Source organism: Chamaea fasciata, unplaced genomic scaffold (genome assembly GCF_029207755.1).
Source record: "Chamaea fasciata isolate MVZ Bird 193981 ecotype frontalis unplaced genomic scaffold, bChaFas1.0.hap1 SCAF_2, whole genome shotgun sequence".
In the NCBI taxonomy this organism is placed as follows: domain Eukaryota; kingdom Metazoa; phylum Chordata; class Aves; order Passeriformes; family Sylviidae; genus Chamaea; species Chamaea fasciata.
Genome location: NW_027094087.1, coordinates 81,300,510 through 81,324,239, shown reverse-complemented (window position 1 = coordinate 81,324,239; position 23,730 = coordinate 81,300,510). Strand labels below are relative to the sequence as shown.

At 37.8% G+C, this 23,730-nt stretch overlaps 1 protein-coding gene across 5 annotated transcripts in view; it reads left to right on the top strand.

Moving 5' to 3' along the window:
- Positions 1-47: 47 nt before the first annotated feature.
- Positions 48-23,730, top strand: part of GYG2 (glycogenin 2) — a 27,333-nt gene continuing 3,650 nt past the window's right edge. The window contains exons 1-10 of one of the 5 annotated variants that reach the window (XR_010719432.1): positions 48-293; positions 5,911-6,052; positions 7,771-7,945; positions 9,055-9,217; positions 9,728-9,854; positions 10,750-10,972; positions 13,208-13,348; positions 15,059-15,169; positions 16,909-18,867; positions 22,685-22,851. Coding sequence is in view for 4 of the 5 variants with exons in the window: in XM_066176461.1 (XP_066032558.1) it covers positions 107-293; positions 5,911-6,052; positions 7,771-7,945; positions 9,055-9,217; positions 9,728-9,854; positions 10,750-10,972; positions 13,208-13,348; positions 15,059-15,169; positions 16,909-17,070 (1,431 nt within the window). In the remaining variant the exon portion in view is untranslated. Of the gene's footprint in view, positions 294-5,096; positions 5,176-5,910; positions 6,053-7,770; positions 7,946-9,054; positions 9,218-9,727; positions 9,855-10,749; positions 10,973-13,207; positions 13,349-15,044; positions 15,170-16,908; positions 19,340-22,684; positions 22,852-23,730 lie in introns of those variants that run through there. The other 4 variants (XM_066176461.1, XM_066176463.1, XM_066176464.1 and 1 more) reach the window with 4 other exon arrangements.

The following is a 23,730-nucleotide window of genomic DNA, read 5'->3' as shown; positions in this document are numbered from 1 at the left end:
GGGGCGCCGCGGGCAGCAGGAGCGCGCCCCCCTCGCAGTAAAGCCGGGACCCGGAGCGGGGGCGGGGTGGATCGTGCCAGCCCCCCCGTCATGGTCTCCGCCGCTAATGCCTCTTCTCTGCTGCTGCGCAGGAGTCCGTGCGAATGTAATTCACCTGCCGCTGCCTCCAGCAGGAAGGAGGCTAATCCCATTGCGCGGGTTAGCGGGTCCCCGGCCGCAGGTGAGGCGGCGGGAGCGGTGGGTGCCGCGGGCCGAGCCCTACCCGGCCGGCCCCCGCCTGCCCAGCATGTCAGGTGAGTACTCCGCCCGCAGCACCCCCGCCCGGCTTGCCTTGAGCAGCCTCTCGGGGCTGACGGGGACGATCGGCAGCGCAGCCTGGAGCCCCCCGGGGCTTTTGTACTTCTCACATCCCGATGCGGGTGAGGGTCTCTGCTGTTTTCTTATCAGCAGAGTGCTGGGCTGTAATGTTCAACTCCAGAGGAGGATTTTAACTGTCTGGGTGATGGGGTGAAATAGGTGAACTTCACTTATGTACTCTGCTTGTATGTACAGTTGGGCCTGCTTAGGTCTCTGCGTGCTTTCCTGATGGTGACACCCAGGGTCACCGGCTGGGGCTGGCTATCTATAAGTAAGGCAGATTCAGAGAAACCTTTCTCATGCCCCTTCTGACACAGCTGAAAGGTTCTTAATCAGTTATCTATAAAGCCATGAGGTACTGGTTTTAGGGTAATCACACGGGGTAGGCGCAGGTGCTTCTCTGGTTCCTGAATATACTCAATTTTTTTCTTGGTTTTGAGAGCAGCAGCTTGGTTTATTAAACCATTTGCAGGGTGTCAGTCATCTGAACTGCTGGATGCCGAGTTTGAATTCATGTATGTGGCACTTCAGCACTGGGAAGAAGCAGAAAGTGAATCTGCAAATGAAAGGATTAGAGCATTGTGGTTTTGTTTTGTTGAGGGTTTTTTTGGTTTTGGTTTTGGTTTTCGGGGTTGTTTTTTTTTTTTTTTTTTTTTTTTTTTAAATTTCTGTTGAACGGAAGCTGTGGAAAGACTGGAAACATCTAACTTGATATGTTCCATAAAGCTCTCTGTGCTGCTTCTGAATTGCTTAAGCAATTACTTCTAATAATTATTACCAATGATTACTAATTTCCAAACTGGTACGTTACTGTTTTGGGACTAGTTTCAGGTGTTATGTGTTACATTTGTTAGCATCTTATGATATTGTTGCATTTGAGTTTTCATGAGAATCATTTACCATCGGTTGAATAACAACATTGCAGAGTCTCAAAGCGGAATATAACAGTTTTTACCTGAAAGACACATGATAAAAGCTACAAAGAACTAGAATCAAGTACTCTTCCAACACTACAGCAGCAATCCTGCCTACTAAAATTCAGTATTTTTTAAATAAAAGATAAGAGAGAATCTGGTTTTGAATGAGGCAGAACTTCATGAGACCAAGAAAAACATTGAATGCCATTGAATGTCAATTTAAATGCTGTTATAAAAAGGTCTGTGTAAAGTGCTTGTTGTTTATCTTCATTAGTAACATCAACGTGCCTACTATTGGACCTAAGAAAGCAAGGGAATTAAAAGTGCCAGCTGTCATTTGTTTACTAGGCCAAGAACTGCCTCTTTGCTGGAAACTTAGATGACAATTTTTGATAGGGGTCTCACTCAGGTTATTGCCTGACACTATTGCTCATTTTATCTACTTATAACAAAATACTTCAAGACTGCTTATAAGGTTGTGGGTGTCAGGAGGAACAGAGCTTTCTGTTCCAGGATATGGTTGTGCTAGGCCAGAGGAGTGGGAAGCCTACAGCTTGTGTTCTCTTTTTGGTAGTCTAACACACCTTCATGGGGTGCTTCTGGGAGAAGACCCATAGAGACCTCCGTTTGGGAGAGGGAGTAACAGAACTGTCAGGAAATGTGCTGTGATTTGGAGCTGTGTCATTGTCACTTGGGGTTTCAGAGAGGTGTTTTTGCTCAGTGGGTGCAGGTCGAGGCTGCAGCCTGCTTGTCTTGCAGATTGTCTCTGGAGTAGAAGGGGGGAGGTGACAAAAGAGCAACAGATGGTATCAGGGAGGAATTTAAGAAAGCAGTTGTACAATGCTGGTTAGTATGAATGGCAGTAGGCACTGGAGACATAACCAGCCTGTTGGAGGTTTTAAGCTATTGATTTATCTGTTCTTATTTTTATGCATAAGATGACATTATGTTACTTAGAAATATGTTCTTACAGAAAAACCATAACATAGGAGTGTCGAGTCTCCTGTTGCCATTTTGTAGTGGGCAGCTTGGCATATTTCAATTGCAACATTAAGAGCTACAGCTGGACTACATTTACCCTTCTTCTGTCTATCAGAAGAAATATAAAAATATTATTTAAAAGCTATGTCTAATGGATTATGACAAAAAACTCCCTATTCAAACTTGTCTTGAAGTTGGAAGGTGCACTTGGGTCACTCAGATTCTCAAAATGGGTACGTGGTGTTTATTTAATTCTCTTTTTCTCTTTGAACATGAAAGTGAGCACCACCCTGTCTGTTTGCTCTGTTCGTATTCTAAATAAAGCTTTTAGATGTCCTAGAATTAGTTTTCGTGCCTGTTGAAGAATTTTGCCTCTGGCGGTGTTAGAGGTACTACTACTTCTATGAGTAAGTAGCATAAAAAGTTGGTGATCTTGGCTAAAAAAGCTGTAACAAGTTCCACATAAGATCACCCTGACTGTAGCGATTCACATTACTTTCGCTGTCTTTTCTGTGTAGCTGCAGAGCAGGTTCTAGAATAACTCAACAAGTTAATTCCTTGAAGATCCTTGATTTGTTCTGAGAAAGTATTGTTAGGTAATAAAACTGAGGAGCTGTTACTGATGATAATGATTTCTTAATTTGCATCATCATGTGCTTTTTGGTAATCCAGACAGGAGAAATGTGCAGATTTATAAATTCGTATGACAAGGTTTTAATGGAATCCTAATCATACACTTTATTTTCTCGTAGTTCACTGATTTGCAGTGGTGTTGTATTAGCCATAAGGATGCACAACTTGAAAACAATTAGCTTAAAAATTTAATACCCTTAACAATAAGTGTTGTCCGTAAAAAAAATCTTATTGTCATTCAGCACAAAGAACTAAAGTTATGCTTAATGGTCTCCTTGACACTTCAGAAAAACAAAACCAAACGAAAAAACAGTTGCAATGAACTTAAATATCTACACCTATGGCTTTCAAACTTAAAGAACATTTGCTCTTTTAAAGTCAGTGAGTGAAACTCTGTATACAGTAGATTTAATGTATTGGCCTTGATTTCAGGTAAACCATTTACTTTCAAAAATGTATATGAAAACCTGATCCCTACTTTCAGTTATAAAACTGTTTACTTAAAGGCTATATTCCAAAAAATTTTATAAACAAAGTCAAATAACACTTCATTCTTAAAATCAAGGATTAGATGAAAGAAAAAGTAATGATAAACTATTTTTATTTTAAACCCTCTATGGATCCTTAATGAATTAGTGATGCCCCTGTATGATTTTAAAACGACCAGGATTTTATTCTCTCTTTGCACCAGAAATATTTTAATGCTAAATATTTTCAGTCAATAGTTTGATTATCTATTTAGTTATCTCTACAATGATTCACTGTATTTAAGAAGGCTGTAACATGTATCCCACATCTGATTCTCAAAACAGACAGTTTCTGTTCTTTGTGAGGTATCAGCAAGAGCTTCTTAGAAGCAGCAGTTGTTAGGCAGTTTGCTTCCTTGTGGTTATGACCTCAGGGATGCAGGGCACGAAAGTGTTTGGAGGATGTGGTAATTTTACATACCAGCTTGCTGAACCATTTAATGAGTAGTTTGTACATTTTTCTATGTATTACTTAAGTAAAGATTCAGCTTATGCAGCCAAAAGGATTTGCAAAAGCTGTGTGAAGATTGTGCTCAGTTTTGTAGTTGTTGTTTAAAACAGTATTTTAAGACTGGAACTCCCACTCATTTCACAATTTGTTTTTTATGTTAACCTAACTCCCACATTCCTCTCAGCAGTTGTTTTATTAGCTTTCTTTGGCTGAAGATGCTTGTTGCCTAACACAAAACTGCTTTGCTTTCCTGACTTTTTACATCTTTTCAGAGTACTTTTATTGCTGAAGTAGCCTTCACTGGTTTTCTGGTTTACATTGATTTTTAGAGATGCTTATATTAATTCCTTTAACCTTTTGCAAAACTGCAGTAGGAGCAGTTTACTTCACATCTGTTGTTTTAATGCAACTCCTTATTCATGATTTCTGGAACACCCGTAACTTGCTTGAGCTGTTATGATAATGGGAGATTTGAAAGTTCAATTCTTCATTTGCTTTGTCTGGAAATTGTGATTAGAAATGTTACTGGAGTTTGCTCAGCTGTGGGCTGTGCAAACTTTTTTAGGTTTGGATGGATGATTCGGGTTTTTTTGGCCAAATTTGACACTTACTGGGATTCTCCTGAGGTGCAGGGATATGTGGCAATGTCAACAATTGTAAGGTACGTGTGCTTGCGATGAAGCTGGCAGGCTGGAGATGAGTGATGGAGGGCAAAAAGTGGGAGGGAAAGGCAGTACAGCAGTGGGCCTGTCTTTTGTTCTGGATTTGGAGGATGTGGAAAAAAAAATTACTTAGTATCTGTTAGCTTATCATGGGCATCAACCATACTTCACTGTATACCTTGATGGTGGTTAGGGGTTAGAACTCATTTATTTTGGCAGCCGCTGGCTGAGGCAGCCATGAGGTCATCTGTTGAGTTCTCTGCAACTAGTTCTGTGAGATTCTTTCCTAGTGTTTCTCACAGACCCTGGAAACTGTATGACAAGTTGTTTATGTTGGTATTGTTTGGTTGTTTAAATTTATTTCATCCAATTGCCTGTCCCTTTAGATGTGACGGTGGTTCTAAACAAGTATTTCAACACAAGTGTTTATTGAAATTCTGTAGAGCTCAGTGGAATTCCCTTCATCTGTGTGTCCTGCTCATCTTGTTCTGGTTAATTTTGCAGTCTAGAGTGCATCATCCTTCTGCTCCGAAGTGGTTGTTCACCTTGCTGAGTTACAGCTTCTACCCAGGAGAGCTCTGATAGTGGTGGTTCTGTCACAGGGCAGAGCTGAAGAAGCAGTCCCTTGTTATCATGCCACTGTCCAGGTGTCTCTACAAAATATATTTTGTCCTGTTGTGCAGGAGTGTAGGTTGCTTTCTTTTTTATTGTAACTTGTTTTCTCATGTGTTTCCTGACAATAGGGAACACTCCTAAATTCCCTGGAGTTACTTGAGGTAGGGATTCTCAGCTTCTGGGCTGAGATCAGTGTACTGATTTTGGTAGAAATTTCTCTGCACTTGTTCTGCTAGCACCAGGTACCCCAGTACAAAGAAGGCAGAACAAAAATAATGTTGGGTTGATTCAGTGGTGTTATGGAAAGAGCATTGCTGGCTAATGCTCAACATCTTGTTCTTTCCCTTAGCTTTTGGCACTGTATAAAAAAAGAACATTCTCCTTATTGGTTGTATTATACTATGTTAGTTAAATATAAAATCTAAATATGTACAGATCAGCTTTTTTGATTAACATTGTGTTTAGGCAGTAAGAACTAGGGAATTCTCTCTTTAAGGCTAGAGCAAAAACTTTATACCTGCTATTGTGTAAATCAGGCAAACAAAAATAACAAAAAAAATCAGTAACGTGCATTCTGCTCTCACATTCACTGCATTTTCTATTCAATTGTGACTTTTGGGGGGGAGTCTGTGAGAGAAAAGTACTCATGACAGGAACTGCAGGTTGTTATAGGTCAAAGATTGTAGTTCATCTGGAAGAGGAGGGAGCCTGCTAAAAGGGCTTACATTAAAGCTGTAAAGTGACTCTTCTGAATATATTTTTTGCAGTAACAGATCAAGCCTTTGTGACCCTTGCTACTGATGATGTGTACTGTCAAGGTGCTCTTGTTCTCGGGCAGTCATTAAGGAACCATAAGACATCCAGAAAATTGGCAGTTCTAATTACTCCAGAGGTTTCAAGTGGGATGAGGTAAGTATTAATGTTTATTTGGAGATCTAAGTAGTGGAAGAATAAGCAACAGCATGAAAGATTTTAATTGGTTTCTGTGGATTTCACAGCATTACGTCTAGAACTTCCCTCTTGGCTTGTGATTTCTAAGAGGAGTCTCAAATAACATCCATTACAGGTTCCGAAGCCTACTAAGAATTCACTTGCAGAAGTAGAGCTTTTGGCTAGAATTTGTCTTATAATTGAGAACTTGAGCTGAACATTTGGAACTAAGGTTTTTAGTGTCTTGCACTACTGTTGTTTTTCCCCCAATTTTTTCTCTCTTATACCAAGATACATAACCGCCTGTGACATCAGAACTCTCCATAAACCTGAAGACTCAGTTTTGCATGACTCATGCTCTTCAAATGCTGGTGAACAGCTATCATGATAAGAAATTAGTTTCTTCTTGCTTTTTTGTAGAAATCACTTTGCAATTTATGTTGTGATTTTATAGGAACTGCAGAAAAGCATTTACAGAAATCTTATTAAGTCTGAACTCAAGCCCTGCTATTTGGAGGACTGACACTTGTTAAAAGGCACATGCCATGCCATAGCTACTTAAGCTCTTAGTTCTGCTATGTCTTAGGAAGTGTGCAAGCTCCTGTTTTCTGTATGCTATGTGTAAGTATTTGCAATGCATTTGGCTCAAGAAGTGTATTTTCACATTTTTATTGTGACTGGATGCACAAAAATCTGTTTTTACAGACTTTAGAAGTATGGACATTGCCAGAACACTGTAACCTTCCTGAGGGAATACTGTATCCATTTGATGCATGGGTTGATACTAAGTCTGTAATTCTTTTAATCCCAGTTCAGTGGGAAGAAAAACATTTATAATATGTATTTTAAATCAAGGATGACATTAAAAAAATGGATCACTGAAATAAACTTCTAATAATCTGTACTTCACTTAGTTCTTTGCCAGTTAATTCCTGTTCCTTCAAGATCAATCAGACAAAAGCAAATGGCCCTGAAATCTAGATTTCAAACAACAAAAGTTTTTTTTTTCTGTGTTTGAGAGACATTGAGGACTTTGATTATAATAAAGCAGTGCTACGTAAATAAGCTGTGTTTTAAGGACTTTTTTTTCTTGCTTCTTGAAGGAGAATTACCTACTTTGGTGTTGCCTGTAGAATTCCCATAAAATACATGCATAGAAAAAAGTGTTTAGCTAAAAGTCTCATTTGAGATGCTACATAGTAGTGAGGAACTATATATGGTGAGCAAGTATGTATGCACCTTAGAAAAGAAGCAGTGTTTACTTGGGCACAATAGGTACAAATGAGTGTTCTGGCAGTGCATGTCTCATCCTGAAAAATGCAGAGGGAACACAGTACAGTGGTGTTCTTTGGAATAAACTGTGCAGGATGAAAACTGCTTTAATTTTTATTGGTGTTTCAATAGGAGAGAAGTGATTAAAATAAGAATTGTTTTTTCCTTCAAGCAGCGACTCTCACGTTTGAGATGTGCTGGCCCCCATAGTGGAAGAGACAATGTTTTATGGCCTAGCTGGTAGCTGCCTCTTCAGTAGGCTGTGTGCAAAGACTTTTCACTTCTGACTTTTTTCTCTAACCAATCAATCTAGCTTTGGTCATTATCATGATTAATGTCATGCTGCGTGTCACTGTTTTCACGCCTGAAGTGAACTCTGGACTTGTCTAAATTCCCTTCTTTCTCTCTGCTGCTTACTCTGGTAGGTCAGTCCTCAGCAGTGTATTTGATGAAGTGATTGAGGTGGATGTGCTTGACAGTGCTGACTCAGTGCATTTGGCTCTGATGCAGAGGCCAGAACTGGGTGTAACCTTCACTAAGCTTCATTGCTGGACTCTTACTCATTACAGCAAATGTGTCTTCATGGATGCAGACACTCTGGTGAGTGGAATGGGAGCCATGGAAACATTTGTGTCCGTCTCTGATTGTGGGATGCTTCCTTGTCAGGCAGCCTACTGGCCTGTGAGGTGATTTTGCTCGTGGCCAAAAGGTCAAAGGAGCTCCATCCTGACACTTTTTGGAAGTTCTCAGTTTTTCTGGCTGCATAAAAATAAATTCAGTTTGGAAAGTAGCCTTAGGACTGTCCCCCCCCAAAAATCCCAGACATTATTTTTTTTTAAGTTTTTACATATATAGACATAAAAGTGCTCATAATTTTGGGGAGGACAATCATAGCAGCCTTCCCTTGTGCTTTCATGGCTCACTTTTGGATTCATTTTAATTTAATAGGGCTGTATTTGAATTAGAAACCAAATTAAGTTTTCTTCCTGAAGAGGAAGGCTTATGATTTCTTGTTTTACATTATTGTTAAAGGATGAAGGCAAACTTTTGTCTATTATAAAAATTAAATTAAGTAATTTTACTTCTAAAAATATTTTCTTCTGGTTTTCACAGTGGCTCAGTTGTAGGTGGGGTCCTGACTTTCAGTGACTGAACAGCTGTCTTTTCACAAACTTTACCTGTGCCTTATCCTGATTGATTTTCCCACTTCCTTGTGAAGTTTAAAAGAAAAAAGAAAAGCAAATCTCTGAACTTACGTTACATTAGAAAACTGGCAGGAAGAGACAATTTTTTTACTACCCTTTAGTCAGTCTGTTGCTTAGTATAATGATTTAGTTTCCAAATTTTCATTCAGTTCTGTTGTAGTTATCAAAAATAGTGGACTGTGGAAAGATGAGTTAAGAAAGAAGGAAACTGTGTGTTTCCATGGTATAATATTTTAAGGGACCTTGGATGGTCTGCAAGGTTCATGAAATAATTTCACAGGCTTTGCATTTTATCATGGAGAATCACAATTAATGTTGCTTTATTATATTAAAAAAATAGAGGTTCTGACCCCTAGTAGAGTTTACAGTGGCACTGCTTTTGTGCTCTGCAAGCCATACACTAGGCCAAGCTATCAATTTAATCCATTGGTACTAAATTGACAATGCTTGTTCTGGACAAACATTTACTCTAACAACTTTTTCTCTTGTCCTACTCTCCCTAAGGTACTTTGCAATGTTGATGAGCTGTTTGATAGAGAAGAATTTTCTGCAGCTCCTGATTCTGGCTGGCCTGACTGCTTCAATAGTGGTGTGTTTGTGTTCCGGCCCTCCTTGAGGACCTACTACCTGCTGCTCCAGTTTGCTGCTGAACATGGCAGCTTTGATGGTAAGAAGAAAGGCGTAAGGCAAGACAGTTTCCATGCTATCAGGCAGTATAGAGGAAGGCAGGAGTTCTCTGGGCTTTATGTAAGAATTCAAGGTGCAGAACTCTGCCTCTTACACTGTATTTAAGACCTGCTGACTTACTCTGGACTATGCTTCCTAGAGAAGGGCAGTGAATGGACATTGTGTCTGAGTCTTGCACGGTAAGTTTTAATTTTGCTGTCTGGCTTAGGAGGGAGAAATACAGCTGATCTTTGTCTTCTGCTCTGAGGGAGATCAAACTCCTTTCTTCTTGTATTACAGTAGGACTTCTTTTACACTGAACTTGCATTGGAGGGAATCAGGTATTTTTCACTTGTTACATGCTCATAGGGCCGTATTTTCAAGTCCAAGTTGGAGTCCCATGAACACACCAATCTCAGTCCCCAGTCTCACTCCCATCCTTGGATGTGAAATTTTGATACAAATTTGAGTGTACACATGTTATGGTAATTGTCCTTTATGTATTCTTTAGGAGGTGATCAAGGCCTCCTGAACAGCTTCTTCAGCAACTGGGCAACAGCAGATATTGGCAAACACTTGCCTTTCCTCTATAACTTAAGCAGCAGCTCTGTATACACCTATGTTCCTGCTTTCAAACAGTAAGTAATAACACTTCTGTAAACCTCTGTAGTTTGTTAACAAACATCCTTTTGTAAGAGAGAGGAATAATGGCATATTCTGTTGATCATAAATTACAGTATCACAAGTGATCTTATGTAGAAACCATGCAAAAGAAGCTGAAATTTAATGTGAATGTCTGGACGCAGGGGGAGTCTCAGAGTTGGAAACACTGTCTTTTATGTTCTTTCAAAGAAGTTTCTTTCATTTTTGACAAAATGTAATTACTTTGGCATTAGGTTCTGACAGGTTTACTTTTAAATTTGTTCCTTTGTTCTCAGGTAATTTCTTAGAGAAACAGTTGGCATTGCTTAAAAATTTTTGAGCCATTCCTTAGATTCTTCTATGAAATGAAATTTATGCTACTAATTATATGACTCCAGACAATGAAGTTGAGAAACTTTTCTGGTAAAAGACAAGTCGTATTTAGGGTGACATGAATTTCTTTTCCAGTTGCACAATACACTCTTATTAGAACATGAACTTAGGCCAGTGTATTTATTAGCAATTTTTAATATGGTATCAGTAATATTCAATTTTGGTGATTAATTATTTGAAGTCATATGTATTTGTTCGTGAATAAAGCATGAAGGAGGACTGGAAATAGTACTGCATGAGCCTGTCAGTTTCCTTCATGAAATTTTCTACTAGAATCAGCAGCTGGAAGCAGATGGCAATGCAACTTTTGTTTTCTGTATGTTAAACAAAATAAATAAAACCAGGAAGACAGAAACAAAATATTCATATATATCATCTTGTGTGTTGCTGTTGCAAAATGTTAAATTACCTCATCTGTGAGTAAGTGTGTTTCTTCTAGAAGTTTATGGAAGCTAAAAAAGTATTTTATGTATAGACCTGTATGTTTGATCTCTACAGTTTTGGTAGAGATGCCAAAGTTGTTCACTTCTTGGGACCAACAAAGCCCTGGAACTACAAATACAACCCTCAAACAAAGAAAGTTATGCAGGATGGCACCACCTCTGGATCTTTCCATCAACTGTCATTTCTTGCCCTCTGGTGGAATATATACAGTGCCAGTATATTGCCTTTGTTGGAAAAACTGCAAAAGATGGAAGAATCAGAATCTGAGGAATGCAAGGTAACTGATAAGGGGTTAGTGACAATATGCCGTGTTCAAAACCAAAAGTTCTGAAAATTGTTGGAGGAAGAAATTACATGATGTGGTGGACTGATTCTGGCCAAGTGTCCACCAAAGCCTCTCTGTCGTTCTCTTCCTAAGCTGGACAGGAGAGAGAAAATGTAAGGAAAGTTCATGGGTCTGGATAAGGACAGGGAGAAATCTCTCACCAGGTACCATCAAAGGTGGAAAAGGCTGAACTTCAGTAAATTAATCAAATTTATTACCAATCAAATCAGAGTAGAGTAATGAGAAATAAACCCAGATTTGGAACACTTACCCCCATCCCTCACTTCAATTTTACTCCATGTTTGTTCTGACTCCTCCCCCCAATGGCACATCAGATGGGGAATCAGGACTGTGGTCAGTCCATTACATGTTTTCTCTCCTGCTCTTTCCTCTGCAGGGGTTGGATTCCTCATTATCTTTCCCTGCGCCAGGTGTGGAAAACAGTCCTCTTTGGACTTTTCTAACATAAGTCTTTCCCATGAGCTGTGGGATGCAGTCCCTCAGGGACTGCCTGTCCTAGAGTGGGTCCCCCATGGGGTCACAAGTCCTGCCAGCAAACCTGCTCCACTGCAGGCTCCTTTCTTCATGGGTCCTACCAGGAGCCTGCTCCATCACGGGCTTCCCATGGGGTTACAGCATCCTTCACACATCAGTCTGCTGTGGTGTGAGGTCCACCATGAGGTGCAGGTGGATCTATGCTCCAGCATGGACCTCCATGGGCTGCAGAAGGACATCCTGATGCACCATGGGATGCATCATGGGATGGGATGATGATGGTTGTAGATAACCCTTGGGATGGGTTATCTCTGCTCTGGCACCTGGAGCATCTCCTCCCCTTCAGTGACCCTGGCACCTGCAGGGTTGTTGCTCATAGATATTCCCACTCCTCTGTCTGCAGCTGTCCAGTGGTGAGGTAACTCTTTCTACCTTCTTTTAAGAAGGACATTTTTCCTCCTTCTTTAATCTGTTGTCCCAAAGGCGGTACCATCATCACCAATGAGCTTGGCCTTGGCCAGTGTCAGGTCCATTTTGGTGCCAGCTGGCATTGGATCCATTGGGTTTGGGAGAAGCTTCTAGCAGCTTCTCACAGAAGCTACTCCTGGAATCACCCTGCTACCAAAACCTTGCCATGCTATCCCTGTATGTGTGGGGAAACTTTGTATCTATTTGTTGGTAGTAGAAGTGTTCTAAGTAGCCATTTAAAAAGGATTTCTAGTACTACCAGCTTTCCCAAGATATCCTGCAGCTTTCCTCTTAATTGATAAAGTTTTAATGGTAATGTATGTGTGTACAAAATATGTTACAAATTAGCCAAAGGGATAATCTGGACCAGGAAACAATGAGACTTTTGTTTTTCTTGCAGCTGAATTGATATAGACCACCAAAGTAGCTCTTGAACTGTAATACAATTTACCTTTTCAGAATTACATTCTAACTTATTTTATGAGGTCATAACAAATAAATCAGGTTTGCAAAAGCAGTGTTAATTGCATTTAAGATGTTATGGACAGTACTCCTATGTCATCAAACATTTACTGATCTCTGTGGGGTTTTTTTTTCTTCAAAGGAAATGCAGCAATGTCATTTCATGAATAGAAAAACAGTCTGTTTATAAATAGATGATTTCTTAGAGGCTAGCAGCATAAAGAAACGTATAGAAGTACAATTTTTAATTTTGTATCCAGACATGACAAATTAGAACCCATTTCTGTATATGTAAATATTTTCTTAATGTTTTGAAATATTAAATAATTAACATAATTGAACTAATTGCATAGTCCCAAAGGATCAGTTGAATATTTACCATCAAAGCCTCAGAGAATAATTTGGCTTGTTAACCTCATGACAAATTGGAAAGCAGAGGAAGGAATGGGTAGTTTTTGATCTTATACTTTACATGTTTTAATTTTTAAGTCATTGCATATTAAAGAAATATTTCAACTGTATTAAATGAAAGTGGAAATACCTGTTAGATTTACCTCATGATGCTGGTGTATTCATGAGTGCAAAAAAAGCAAAGGCCTAAACTGCAGCATGCTCTAAATCTAGGACCATATACTTTTTCTGCATTTATTAAGTTATTCATTTAATGATGAAAACACTCTAAGGAAGTGCAACTGTTGTAAATAAGTTATTACTGTCCTGAAAAATTGTATTTCAGTGGTGAGGTGTTCTTGTTTTCATTAGCACTCTTTCAATGGAGTTGAAATTACCCTGAAGAAGGTCAGTCCTTCCATGGCCAGTTCTCTGCAAAAGCCTGAGCTCCCAGAGCAGACAAATGAAGTAAATCCCACAACATGCTCATCCGAGGAACTTCCTTTCAAAGCTGTAAGTGTGTTGTATATTATAATTTGCAGTAACAAAGTCAAATTATATGCCAAAAGGAGATTCTTTCATTATGCTTCTGATCTGGAAGATCATACCTTCAATTTAGCTGTAGCTATTGAATTTTCTCACTAGCATTAAAAATAATCTAAAGTCTGTTTATATTCTTTAATCTTTAGTAATATGTGTATGTGTCAGAAGTTGAAAGAGTTTGCTTTGCATTTTAGGAAGAGGTTATTTATTCAAAGTCATTAAGTACTTAATCAAATATAATATTAAAAATCTGCTACCAAAGTAATATTTTGAATATTAATTCTTTTGTAAATTAATATGTTTAAAACTAAAATCCTTTCTATCATTCCTCTGTAGAAAGTTTTTTCCCCCCAAGTGTTGACCCAGAAAACTGTTCCTCAAATTTCTGTGACTTGGGCAACAAGGAGAGTCTTGAAAAAATCCACTAAAGAATATTGCAGTCTTTCTGCTTCTTTTTTCACTTTTCTTGTATTTGTGTGTTTCTTTTGTAGTGAATCTCCTTATTTTAGACAGGAATTAAGTTGGGCATAATAGCACAATGCATCTGCAGGTGTAAGTCATTACGTATTGCATGATAAACCATATTAGCCCTTGGTACAACTGGGAGAAAATAAAATTAATGTTCTAATGTCTCCTGCATTGTAATTTGTGAACTATGCTCTAGAACGATGAAGGCAACTTTTAATATGTCCTTTCCTTTATTTTTTTAGACTATAGTTACTCTGTAAAGTAAAACTGTAATTTACCTTTCCCATTCCCCCCCTTCCTCCCCCTTCTTCCCTTTCCACTCCGAGTGTGACGGGGCTAAAGGAAAATTCCAAACCTTCCAGTTCCATAACTTAAGAATAATTTATTTGCAAAGGATGTATTTTCTTGTGTGCTTTATGCATCTGACTTCACTGGAAAGGCTCGAACTAAATAGGAACACTTTATCAAGATGTTTGTTTGGGGTAAAAAAAAAAATCATAATGTTCACCTAGTTTCATTAAAATTTAAATTTCTATTACTATTTTGATTACTAGGATTGGCTTATCAGAAGACCATATTAATTGGAAAGTAATTGCCTTGTTCCCTTCTTACTTAAGAATGCCATTGTTCCACTTTTTGTTCATCAGCTTCAATTGTCTTGTGGTATTGTTTTGGGGTAAAGGACTTTAGAATGAGGTCTGTCTACTCATCTATGTTTTGCTATATTTGGGACAATATTTTTTGGACAATCTATTTTACCTCTGTTTTGGAATACTTTTTTCTGTTCCTATTTCATGAATACAGAAAGCTTATGTGAGAGCAAGCTATTATCCTGAAATGAGATTTTTGTAGTTGAAGTTTAGCCTCATGAATGGCAGGGGTCTACTGTAAGCTTGCTTCCCAGGCTGTGTATGTAGTCACTGAAAAATGACAGCCGCTTTGAACCTCTTTTAGGGTGAGATGGGCTACCCTCTGGAGGTACTTATCCTAGATTGATTATAGTAGGAGCTTTGATTCATGCCATTTTTGATAGCTAAAGCTGGGTGACATGAATTTTCTCCTTGGTGGTAATGTGCTTCCTTGCTTTCCTCCCATCCATTGCTTTACCCGTTCCCAAGACTGAAAGTGATAGCATTGTATTGTGTGAATTCTCATGCAAAGGAAATTATGAGAAAATATTCTCCTAATAAAACCTCAGTGGCTGTATTTTAGCAAACTGTATATGAAGTCGAACCAAGAGATTGTAACGTCCATCTCTCTGAGCCTGACAGACCTTCAGAACAACCTGTATTTCAACCTGCATTTCAGGAGACCTCAGAAATGGTACCTGTAACTTTGTGTATTGAACATCTATTGATAACTGCATGTGCATCTTTGCTACCAACATAATTTTGGGAAAGCTTAACTAATTATAATGCAATGTGCAAATAAATTCCTTAATCTTTTAGACATGTAATTCCTTAACTGTTTCCAGTGCTGTGTTGTGATCTCTTTCTGGTTTTCTTTTCAAAACTTTGAGTTTTTAAAGGTGTGTTTTTCTATGCAAATCCCTGAGTAACCAATGCATGCTGTTAACTTTAGTTCTCCAATACTAACACAAGCAAAGCTGTTTGGGTATTTTGTATTTATTAGTTCTGTTACGTTATGTTTTGTTGTGGGGGTTTTTTTTTACCTGCTGAAGTGATGTTTCCAAGCAAGTGGAAAGGGAACATGCAGGAGCCTGAGTGACTAGGCTTTCCTTTGTGATCTTGCACTGCATTTATGGGCACTTGCACATGTGAGCAGAGTGTCAACAGGGGCAGACTTGGTGCTGATGGGGTTGACAGGGCAGCAAGGATTTGTAAGACACACAACAGAGCCATTTTCCTGATAAGGGCTTATGTATGACTGTTGAAGCACCGTGGTGAAATACTTTAAGACTGAGAAACAAAATTGTAGCTCCTGTGCAGCCAGGGGTGTTTGGGTTGAAGCTAAAATTCCAAATTTCTAAAAACATGATGATTCCAGTAGTCTTATTAATGGTTTCCAAAGCTGTTGATAAAACTTGCCAATGATAAAGAAAGGAATCTTCACACCTTATTGCATGTTGGCTCTTTGAAATACCTTACCTTGTCTTGCACAAGTCCTGTGCCTTATCTGCCCCAAACTGGCAGATGTAATGTATATTCCAAGGCATTTAGGCAGTTCAAGATATTGATTCCTGCCCATTAAATTCTATTCTGATTTTTTTTTGCCTGGAATTTGTCAGGGCTTCACTAGAAATCTGTTCTAGTTGATTTCAGTTTTATTTATAGCATGAGTTGTTTTCCTATGAGCATCTTTAAGTAGCACTGAAAGCAGGTTTTGAGTGGCTGCCTTGATTAGTCCTTGTTATAGTTTGTCTTTATTACAGATTATAATTGTTGGGATGTTCCCTTTTTGCTGGCATTAGTCAATTGTGGACACAGTTTTTCTTTTATGTGGTAGAAATTATCACTAATAACGTGTCTTGCATTTGTGCATCTCTGATGACATGACTTTGAACCAACATTTACAATTTTGGAGTGTCATTCAAAATGAACTAGCTGTTGGTATAATGAATAGTGTCCATCCTTTGAATTAACTTAATGAACTATGTGTCTTACATCTGCTAAATAATACTGATCTCAATAGAGTTCAAATGAAACAAATTACAAAAAAATCTAGAAATGTATGTTCACATGAAAGCCTGTTGGAAACAAGATTTGAACAGATAAATTGTAAATTCTTTATTGTAGCAGATATTCCACTCTAACCAGGAAGTATCTGTAATATTTTCATTGTATCGTTGCTGAGTATGCCAAGATCCAAGTTAAGATCGATAAAAGAAATGTTTGGTATATTCAAAGATGTCATGGAAAGTACTAAAACCATGGGCAAATGAGGTCACATTATCAAAACAGGGATGAATATTTGAATATTGTTTGTTTTTATTGTTTTAACTGGGAGTGTACAGTGTTGAAGTTTATAATTTAAGGTTTAAATTAACAATATGAAATAAGAACAACCAAATGACTGTTTTCCCACTCTTCTTCTTCCCACAGAATGAGGTTACACATTCTATTTCAGAGCTGTCCATTCACTTCAAACCAGCAAAACCAACTCCAGAGGATGAACGCAGAAAATGGGAAGAAGGGCGCATGGACTATATGGGGAAAGATGCTTTTGAACATATAAAAAAGAAATTGGATGCATTTTTACACTAAGACAGGGTGTATTGTCATGCGCATCATGATAGATTTCTTTATAAATGCAATTCTTGAATTTTTTGCTGTCTTAACCAGTTTAGCTGGCACCAGTTAGAGGTTATTATGGATCCACATACATTCTTGGGGGACCTTAACAGATTCATATTGGTTTTTAACATATAAATCTTGGTTTTTAACATATAAATCTTGGTTTTTAACTGATAAATGTGCCTCAAATTTATTGTTACATGTGTCTCATCTTCACTGTTCTCACATAGTGCCTTCTAAAGAATAATGAATGGTTCTTTTCTGAGTATGAACTCTCATGTCTTTGTCACTCTTCCTTGATTCATCCCATCTGCATTCTGCAGAAACAGTCATGTGTAGGAAACATGTTGGAAGATGAGATTGTTTTGGAAGTTGAACTTTTCCAAAACTGAGATTATTCCCAAAGTACTTTCAGAAAGATAAAGTATTTAAATAAAAATAACTTATTCTTGAAATTAACACCTTCAAGGGTGACCGTGATGTAGGTTTCAATAGGAGAAAGAAGTGTTGAAATCCTTACCTCATAGGAGTCTGCAACAAAACTTTTTAATTTAAACATGTTTAGGATTAGAGGAACTTCAGACTTCACCTGAGATCACTAGTGGATGCTCTACCTAGTTATAGGAAGCTCTCAGCTCCATAAAAATTGTGAGGAAGCTTGGTTTAAAACTCTTAAAGACAGAGTGATAATGTATGTTAACCTTTTATATTGTTGCCATAGGAAGCTTTTTAAAATATTGTAAGCTTTAGTTGCATATTCTGAGTTGTATAGTCAGAGGAAGAAATGCTGACAACATGGTGTAAACCTTCTGGTGCTTTTTATAAATTTGTTTACTGTACTTCAAACTGCAGCTGATAAAGGCCTTCTTTGGCTTAGCATTGTTTCCCCATACTGCAGGCAATTTGAGTGCAACTGAAAACAAAATTGGCACTTGTTTTAGTAAACAGACCCTTTGAAGGTATTTTAAACAATAGCTGTGTGTGGGGACCAATAAATCTCTGAGGATAATTCCAGAAAAAAATCTACTGATGAGACTGCATTATATTAAGGACTCTTACAGGGGAATGTTTTCTGTATTTGGGTAATTAAATATGACTCATCTCAGTGAGTTTGTTTTAACAAACAAGTAAAATACTTTCAAAGCAAAAAAACTTTTAAAGGAAGAGTCTTGACAGTTATGCTAATATAATAATAGCTTTGTCAGTTATTTGTAACCTTGCTCTATATTGGACTGAGAATTCTGCAATGATGTTGCAGAACTTGAAATATTTAGGTCTAAATACATTACAAATTTTGGTAGAGAGATATCTAGTGAAATATCTTGGGAATTCTGTCTGAAACAAATGATGTACCATTATGCATAGATGCTAGAAAGAAAAAAGTATAGGAGGGAAGCAGAAAATTTTATTTCTTTTTCCTCCCATCAAAAAGGATGAGAGGGTGGGGCAGGGAATAAATCAGGAAAGGAATGAAAGAGTCAAAAGGTCCCTTAAAAGAAGAAAAAAAAATCTTTGAGTATCTTAGAATTGCTTTTTAATATTCACATTAGTGGATTTGCTTTCACTTTTGTGGGATATTTCTGGTTTTATTTAGTTCTCATTTATCCTTAAACTCTTAAATGGGGAATCCCATTAGTGTGTCTGTTGAATATGTACTTCTAGGTCAGGCTAGGTGTTTAGGGGCAGCAGAGAAATTGAGAACAGTTCTCCCTGACTAACCTTGGCAGCCTGTGTTCCTGGGTGGGTGACCTTCACACACTAACACAGGTAGGTGTGTTCTACCTCTTGGTGCTGTGGCCCAGTGCAGCAGTGAAAACAACAGCTGCATTGCACCCTTACTCACGTGGCATTTGATCTTCTGATTATCCCTATTTCTTTGTGATCCTTATGCACTGCTGAGGAAGTCTCTGTTTTATAAATATTGTTGCGAATATAATCCTAACAGCTTTTGAAGACTAAATAAAGCTGTAGTCAGCAATGTGAACTCATGCTTCATGCAGCTGTACTTTTTACATTTACTACTAGATCTTATTTGGTACATTGATTAGATTATGGAAGAAAAATTACTGGTGTGAAATCAGTAACTGGAAGATTTTTAAAATAGGCCAATGAATGTAGTCAAATGTGTCATTGAGTACAGTTCAAACTGTTAGTATGTACAATGGTACTCTGTGTGGCTTATCCAATGTTTTGCAAAGAATTGTAGTACAATAATGTAATGGAAATAAAAGAAATGGAAGAGACATATGTAGTCATGTGCTTATCAGACAATGAAGAGCTATAAATTGTTTACATTATGCCAGGGAATATTACTTGTGAATAACTAGTTACCTTAATTTCTTTTTAAAATTTTCTTTAATTGCTTTTGAGACATTAGCATTACCTGCTGAGCAGAATTAAAAGTTGAGAGTAATAATCATTTCTACAGACATACATAATTATAACGTTTAGGATCTCTTGAATTAGCAAACAGTAGTTTGCTTATAGTCATGGAAAAGTATATCTGTTAAAAGCCTTGTCCTAAATTTTGTGTCCTGTCCTCACACATAAAAAATTGAACTAGTTACTGGTAGTGCGTTGTAGTGGCTTCTAGCACACAACTGTTGCCACCAGGGTGTGTAAAGGGAGAATTTCATATATGAATCTAGTGCTATGCTTCAGGCAGCATTCTGGGTTTTTATGGCCATTATTGTGAAATCCTGGGTCACAGGCAGGGCAGAGAGGTGTTATGGGCTTTGTGTGGCCATGAGCCACAGCACTGAGGTTTGCTAAGTCAAAATGCGTCTTGAGAAAAGAAAACTTATCAAGGTTCACCTGGAATTTTTTCCCACATTAAACTGTGGTATAGCCCCAAGGATTTTTAGGCTAAAGAAAGCTAAGAAATGTAAGCTCTTCGGTGGCACTATTCATCTTTAACAAGGCCAAACTATGACTTGCTGTTGTGTGGTAGACTTTGTATTTAGAGAGGACAATTTGTGTTTAAAACAATACATGCTGATTCTTCTGTCACGTTCTTGGAATTATTCACAGCTTTTATTTGCCACAAAACAATTTTATTGATTGCTCTTCATGTATAAGAAGTAGATCGTGTGGGTGTGCCACAAGGGAAATTCTTGAAAATTTTAGACATGTGGGTTAATGCATTTTCCTAGCCTATGGGAAAAGGAGATTGGCGTTCTTGGAATATCACTTTACTTACTGCCTAGTATCTTGTAGGGACATTTTCAGCTGGGTTGTTCTTTGGAAATAAGTTTTCTTTGTCTCTCTATATCAGTCAACTCACAGCAATAGTTTTTTCTAAAGCTGGTATTTGAAAAAAATGCTTTGTTTTGTTTGGTTTTCTTCACCTTGATTTTTCTATGAATGGGAGGCTGGGTTAGCAGCAGGTGCTTGATACTTCTGTGTGCTCCTATAAACACCATGTTGTTCACCAGTAAGTCTGCAGTATTTATTCCTTAGTGGGTCTGATTCTGTTGCTTTCCTAATCTAAACTGCTTTAAAAGATTCCTATGGCTTTGAACCCTTAAATGGACCTGTTTTCCTAATTCATATCTCATTAATTCAAATCTCACTAATTCAAATCTCACATTCCAGTTTTCCCCATTTTCTTTTCATTTTTTGGAGGATTTTATTTCTGTGGTTTGAATTTTTGTTGTTTGGGGTTTTTTTTTTTGGTTTGGTTTGGTTTTGGGTTTTTTGGGGATTTTTTTTTGTTTTGTTGGTTGGTTGGTTTTTATCAACCCAATATATGAGATTAAATGCATGGTAGTAAATTCCTAAATAGCCCTCAAAAATATGGAAGGCTGCTCATTGAAGTAGTCTACATAGTCAGTATATTGGTTGCAAAAAGTTTCAGCTAAAATTGTGCTCATCCTAAGTTGGGTAGCTTATAAATACTTTCTTTTGTGCTAAAAATTAAAAGCTGTGACACTCAAGTTATATTTTGCATCCTGGTATAAACGCTTGGTTTGTAATACCATCATACCATAATTATAGCAAAGGTAACTAAAAAAATACAGTAATATATAATTGACTGAAACTTATAAATAATAATTGCTAGAAAACTAAGAGTTATATTAATAAAGGGGGAAAAATACAGTTGCAAGAAAATTTTTCTTGAATTTTACTCTGACTGTTGTCAGAATCCTTTCTACTTCAACAAACTGGAGGTATAAAAGCCCTAAAATTTCAAGACAGCCAGTCTCTAAGTTGTGACTATTTTACTGCTTTTCAGGATGACAAAACATTAACTGCCTTAGAGAAGTGTTTGTTCAATTTTATGGGACTGTGCATCATTCTGAGCAATGATAAATACATGAAATAGATAATTTGTTTATTTTAGAGCAATAAGATTTTCAGAGCCTTCTCATAGGGTTAAGTACTTGGAACAGAACTAACTACATGTCACGGCTGGGTACCTGTTTTATGTTGTGTTTAGTTTAGAGACTTTTTTTTTTTCCTTTTCTTTTCAAGCCTCCATAAATTCTTTCTGTTTCCAAAGCTTTTATTTACAGCTTTTAGACAAATGGCAGAGCAGAAGCCAGGATTGTTTGGATCCTCTAGTAACCCCATGTATCTCAATATAGGGAGTTGTAATTTGTTTTTTAAGTTTTCTTTTCTGGCATTCAGAATGTCTTAGTAATGCAGTAGTATGGTAATTCAAAGAGAAACGAGGTTTTGAATAAATCTGAGCTTTTTAATGGAGCTGAGTAGATGTAACATTACAATCAAAACCTCCTACAAAAATCTTCCAGTATCATATTGAGTTCAACACTATATATATATGCCTGGGCATGTGTATATTAACCTACAATCTGACATGAGAAATTTTGTTAAATTTATGTAAACACCTCACAAATATACTCGGAGTTCTTGAGAATTTCAAGCTGGATAAATTTTGAGCTCAAATTACTTTTCTCAGTTTATTTGTTACACAATTATTTTGTATCCTTAGAAGACGAGATTTTGTGATCTGTGTGCTGGCACTCCCTTGAGTCCCAGCAGGGAGCAAAGCAAAGTGTCTAATATTTAAAGACGGTGAAGTGAGGTTTCTTAGAAGCTTATTGCCTCATTCCTGTGAGACTTGACAATTACTCTGTTGAGTCAGTCTAATGCAACAATTCCAAATGTCATTTAATAATAATCAAACGAGTTAAATGGAAGTCAGCTTCATACAACGTGAATGTCAAACATTTACACAGTACAACCACAGCTCTTTCAGTAAAACAAACTTCATTTGTTACAGACCAATACTTCCCTCTCTATGGTGTCTATATTAAACCATGTGTAGGCACATTCTTGTGTGGCTAACAATGGCTTGGAGATTGGCCAGTTGTCTCAGATTTTCCCAATAGGCCATTTTATGTACTTCTTGTGCCATTCTGCAAAGGGAGAAACTATGAGAAAATAAGGGAGAAAGCATAAAATTTAGGCTTTATTCTTATATTAATATATTTTGAAAAAGATCATACTAGGTGATTTTTCAAGGAAACCTACAGAAATGAATCAAGAGTTTCTTCCTTCCAGTGTTATTCAAGAAGTTTCGTGACATATTTTTTGCTTATTAATGCATTTTATGTGAAAGGGTTCATCTGGACAACTCGAGTGTGATGTTGGGGTTCATCTGCTTTACGGGGAATATATATTTGCCAGAAGATAAGAAGAACAGCTTCTGCAGAGCTTACATGTTCATATTAAAGTGTATACAAGGATATTTGCAACTAATCCATGGCTAGGATCTGCATGAAACAGGTAAAATAATTAACGTCCTTTTCCTGCTTACCACTGTCTCCTCAAAATTTGTACATTTTAAGATACATTAAACTTTAGTCCGTGAAAGAATCTTAGGAGTGAAAAATAGTTTTCTCTTCTGCCCCCCTCTGTTTTTCGAAGTGATGTGCATCCTATTCAGCAATTTCCCATTACTTTGCCCTCCTTCCCTGCATATCTGTGTGCAGTGTCTGCCCTCTCCCGCTCTGTGTGGGAAAAGCACATTTCCCCATACCTGGCTGAGGTCACTTAACAGTTGACAATAGCTGGTTCCCTATGCTGCCAGCCCTAATTTTTCCTGACCCTGCCTGAAAGCACCTCTAGTTTTCCACAGATGCCAGTCAAGATAAAATTATCTGTACTTGGATGTCAGAAAGGCAACGTGGATATTTATGTGACTCCTTAGCATCTGACTCTATACACCAGTTCAGCAAATTTAATTTTCAGAGGAATTAGGTGTTAGACAAATGTTTACATTTATACAGAGTGATTTTTTCACCCTGTGTTTAGAGATGGAGTTCTGGGTCTTGATGTACTGGCCTTCCTAGTCTGGCTTCCTAAAATTTGGATCTGTGCTTGCATGCTGAGTGGATGCTGAACACCATCCCATGCCCTGGTAAATGCTCTCATCATGGTCTAGTGTGGAACTGGGCATGTTCTTGTGTGTAAGTCAAAGAACATGCTGAATTGGAAGGGACCCAGCAGGATCACCCTGTCCATCTCCTAGCCCTGTGCAGGACATCCCAAGAGTCACACCATGTGCCTGAGAGCATTGTCCCAATGCTTTTTGAACTCAGACATGCTTTGTGCTGTGGCCACTTCCATGGGGACCCTGTTCCAGTGCTCAACCACCTTCTGTAT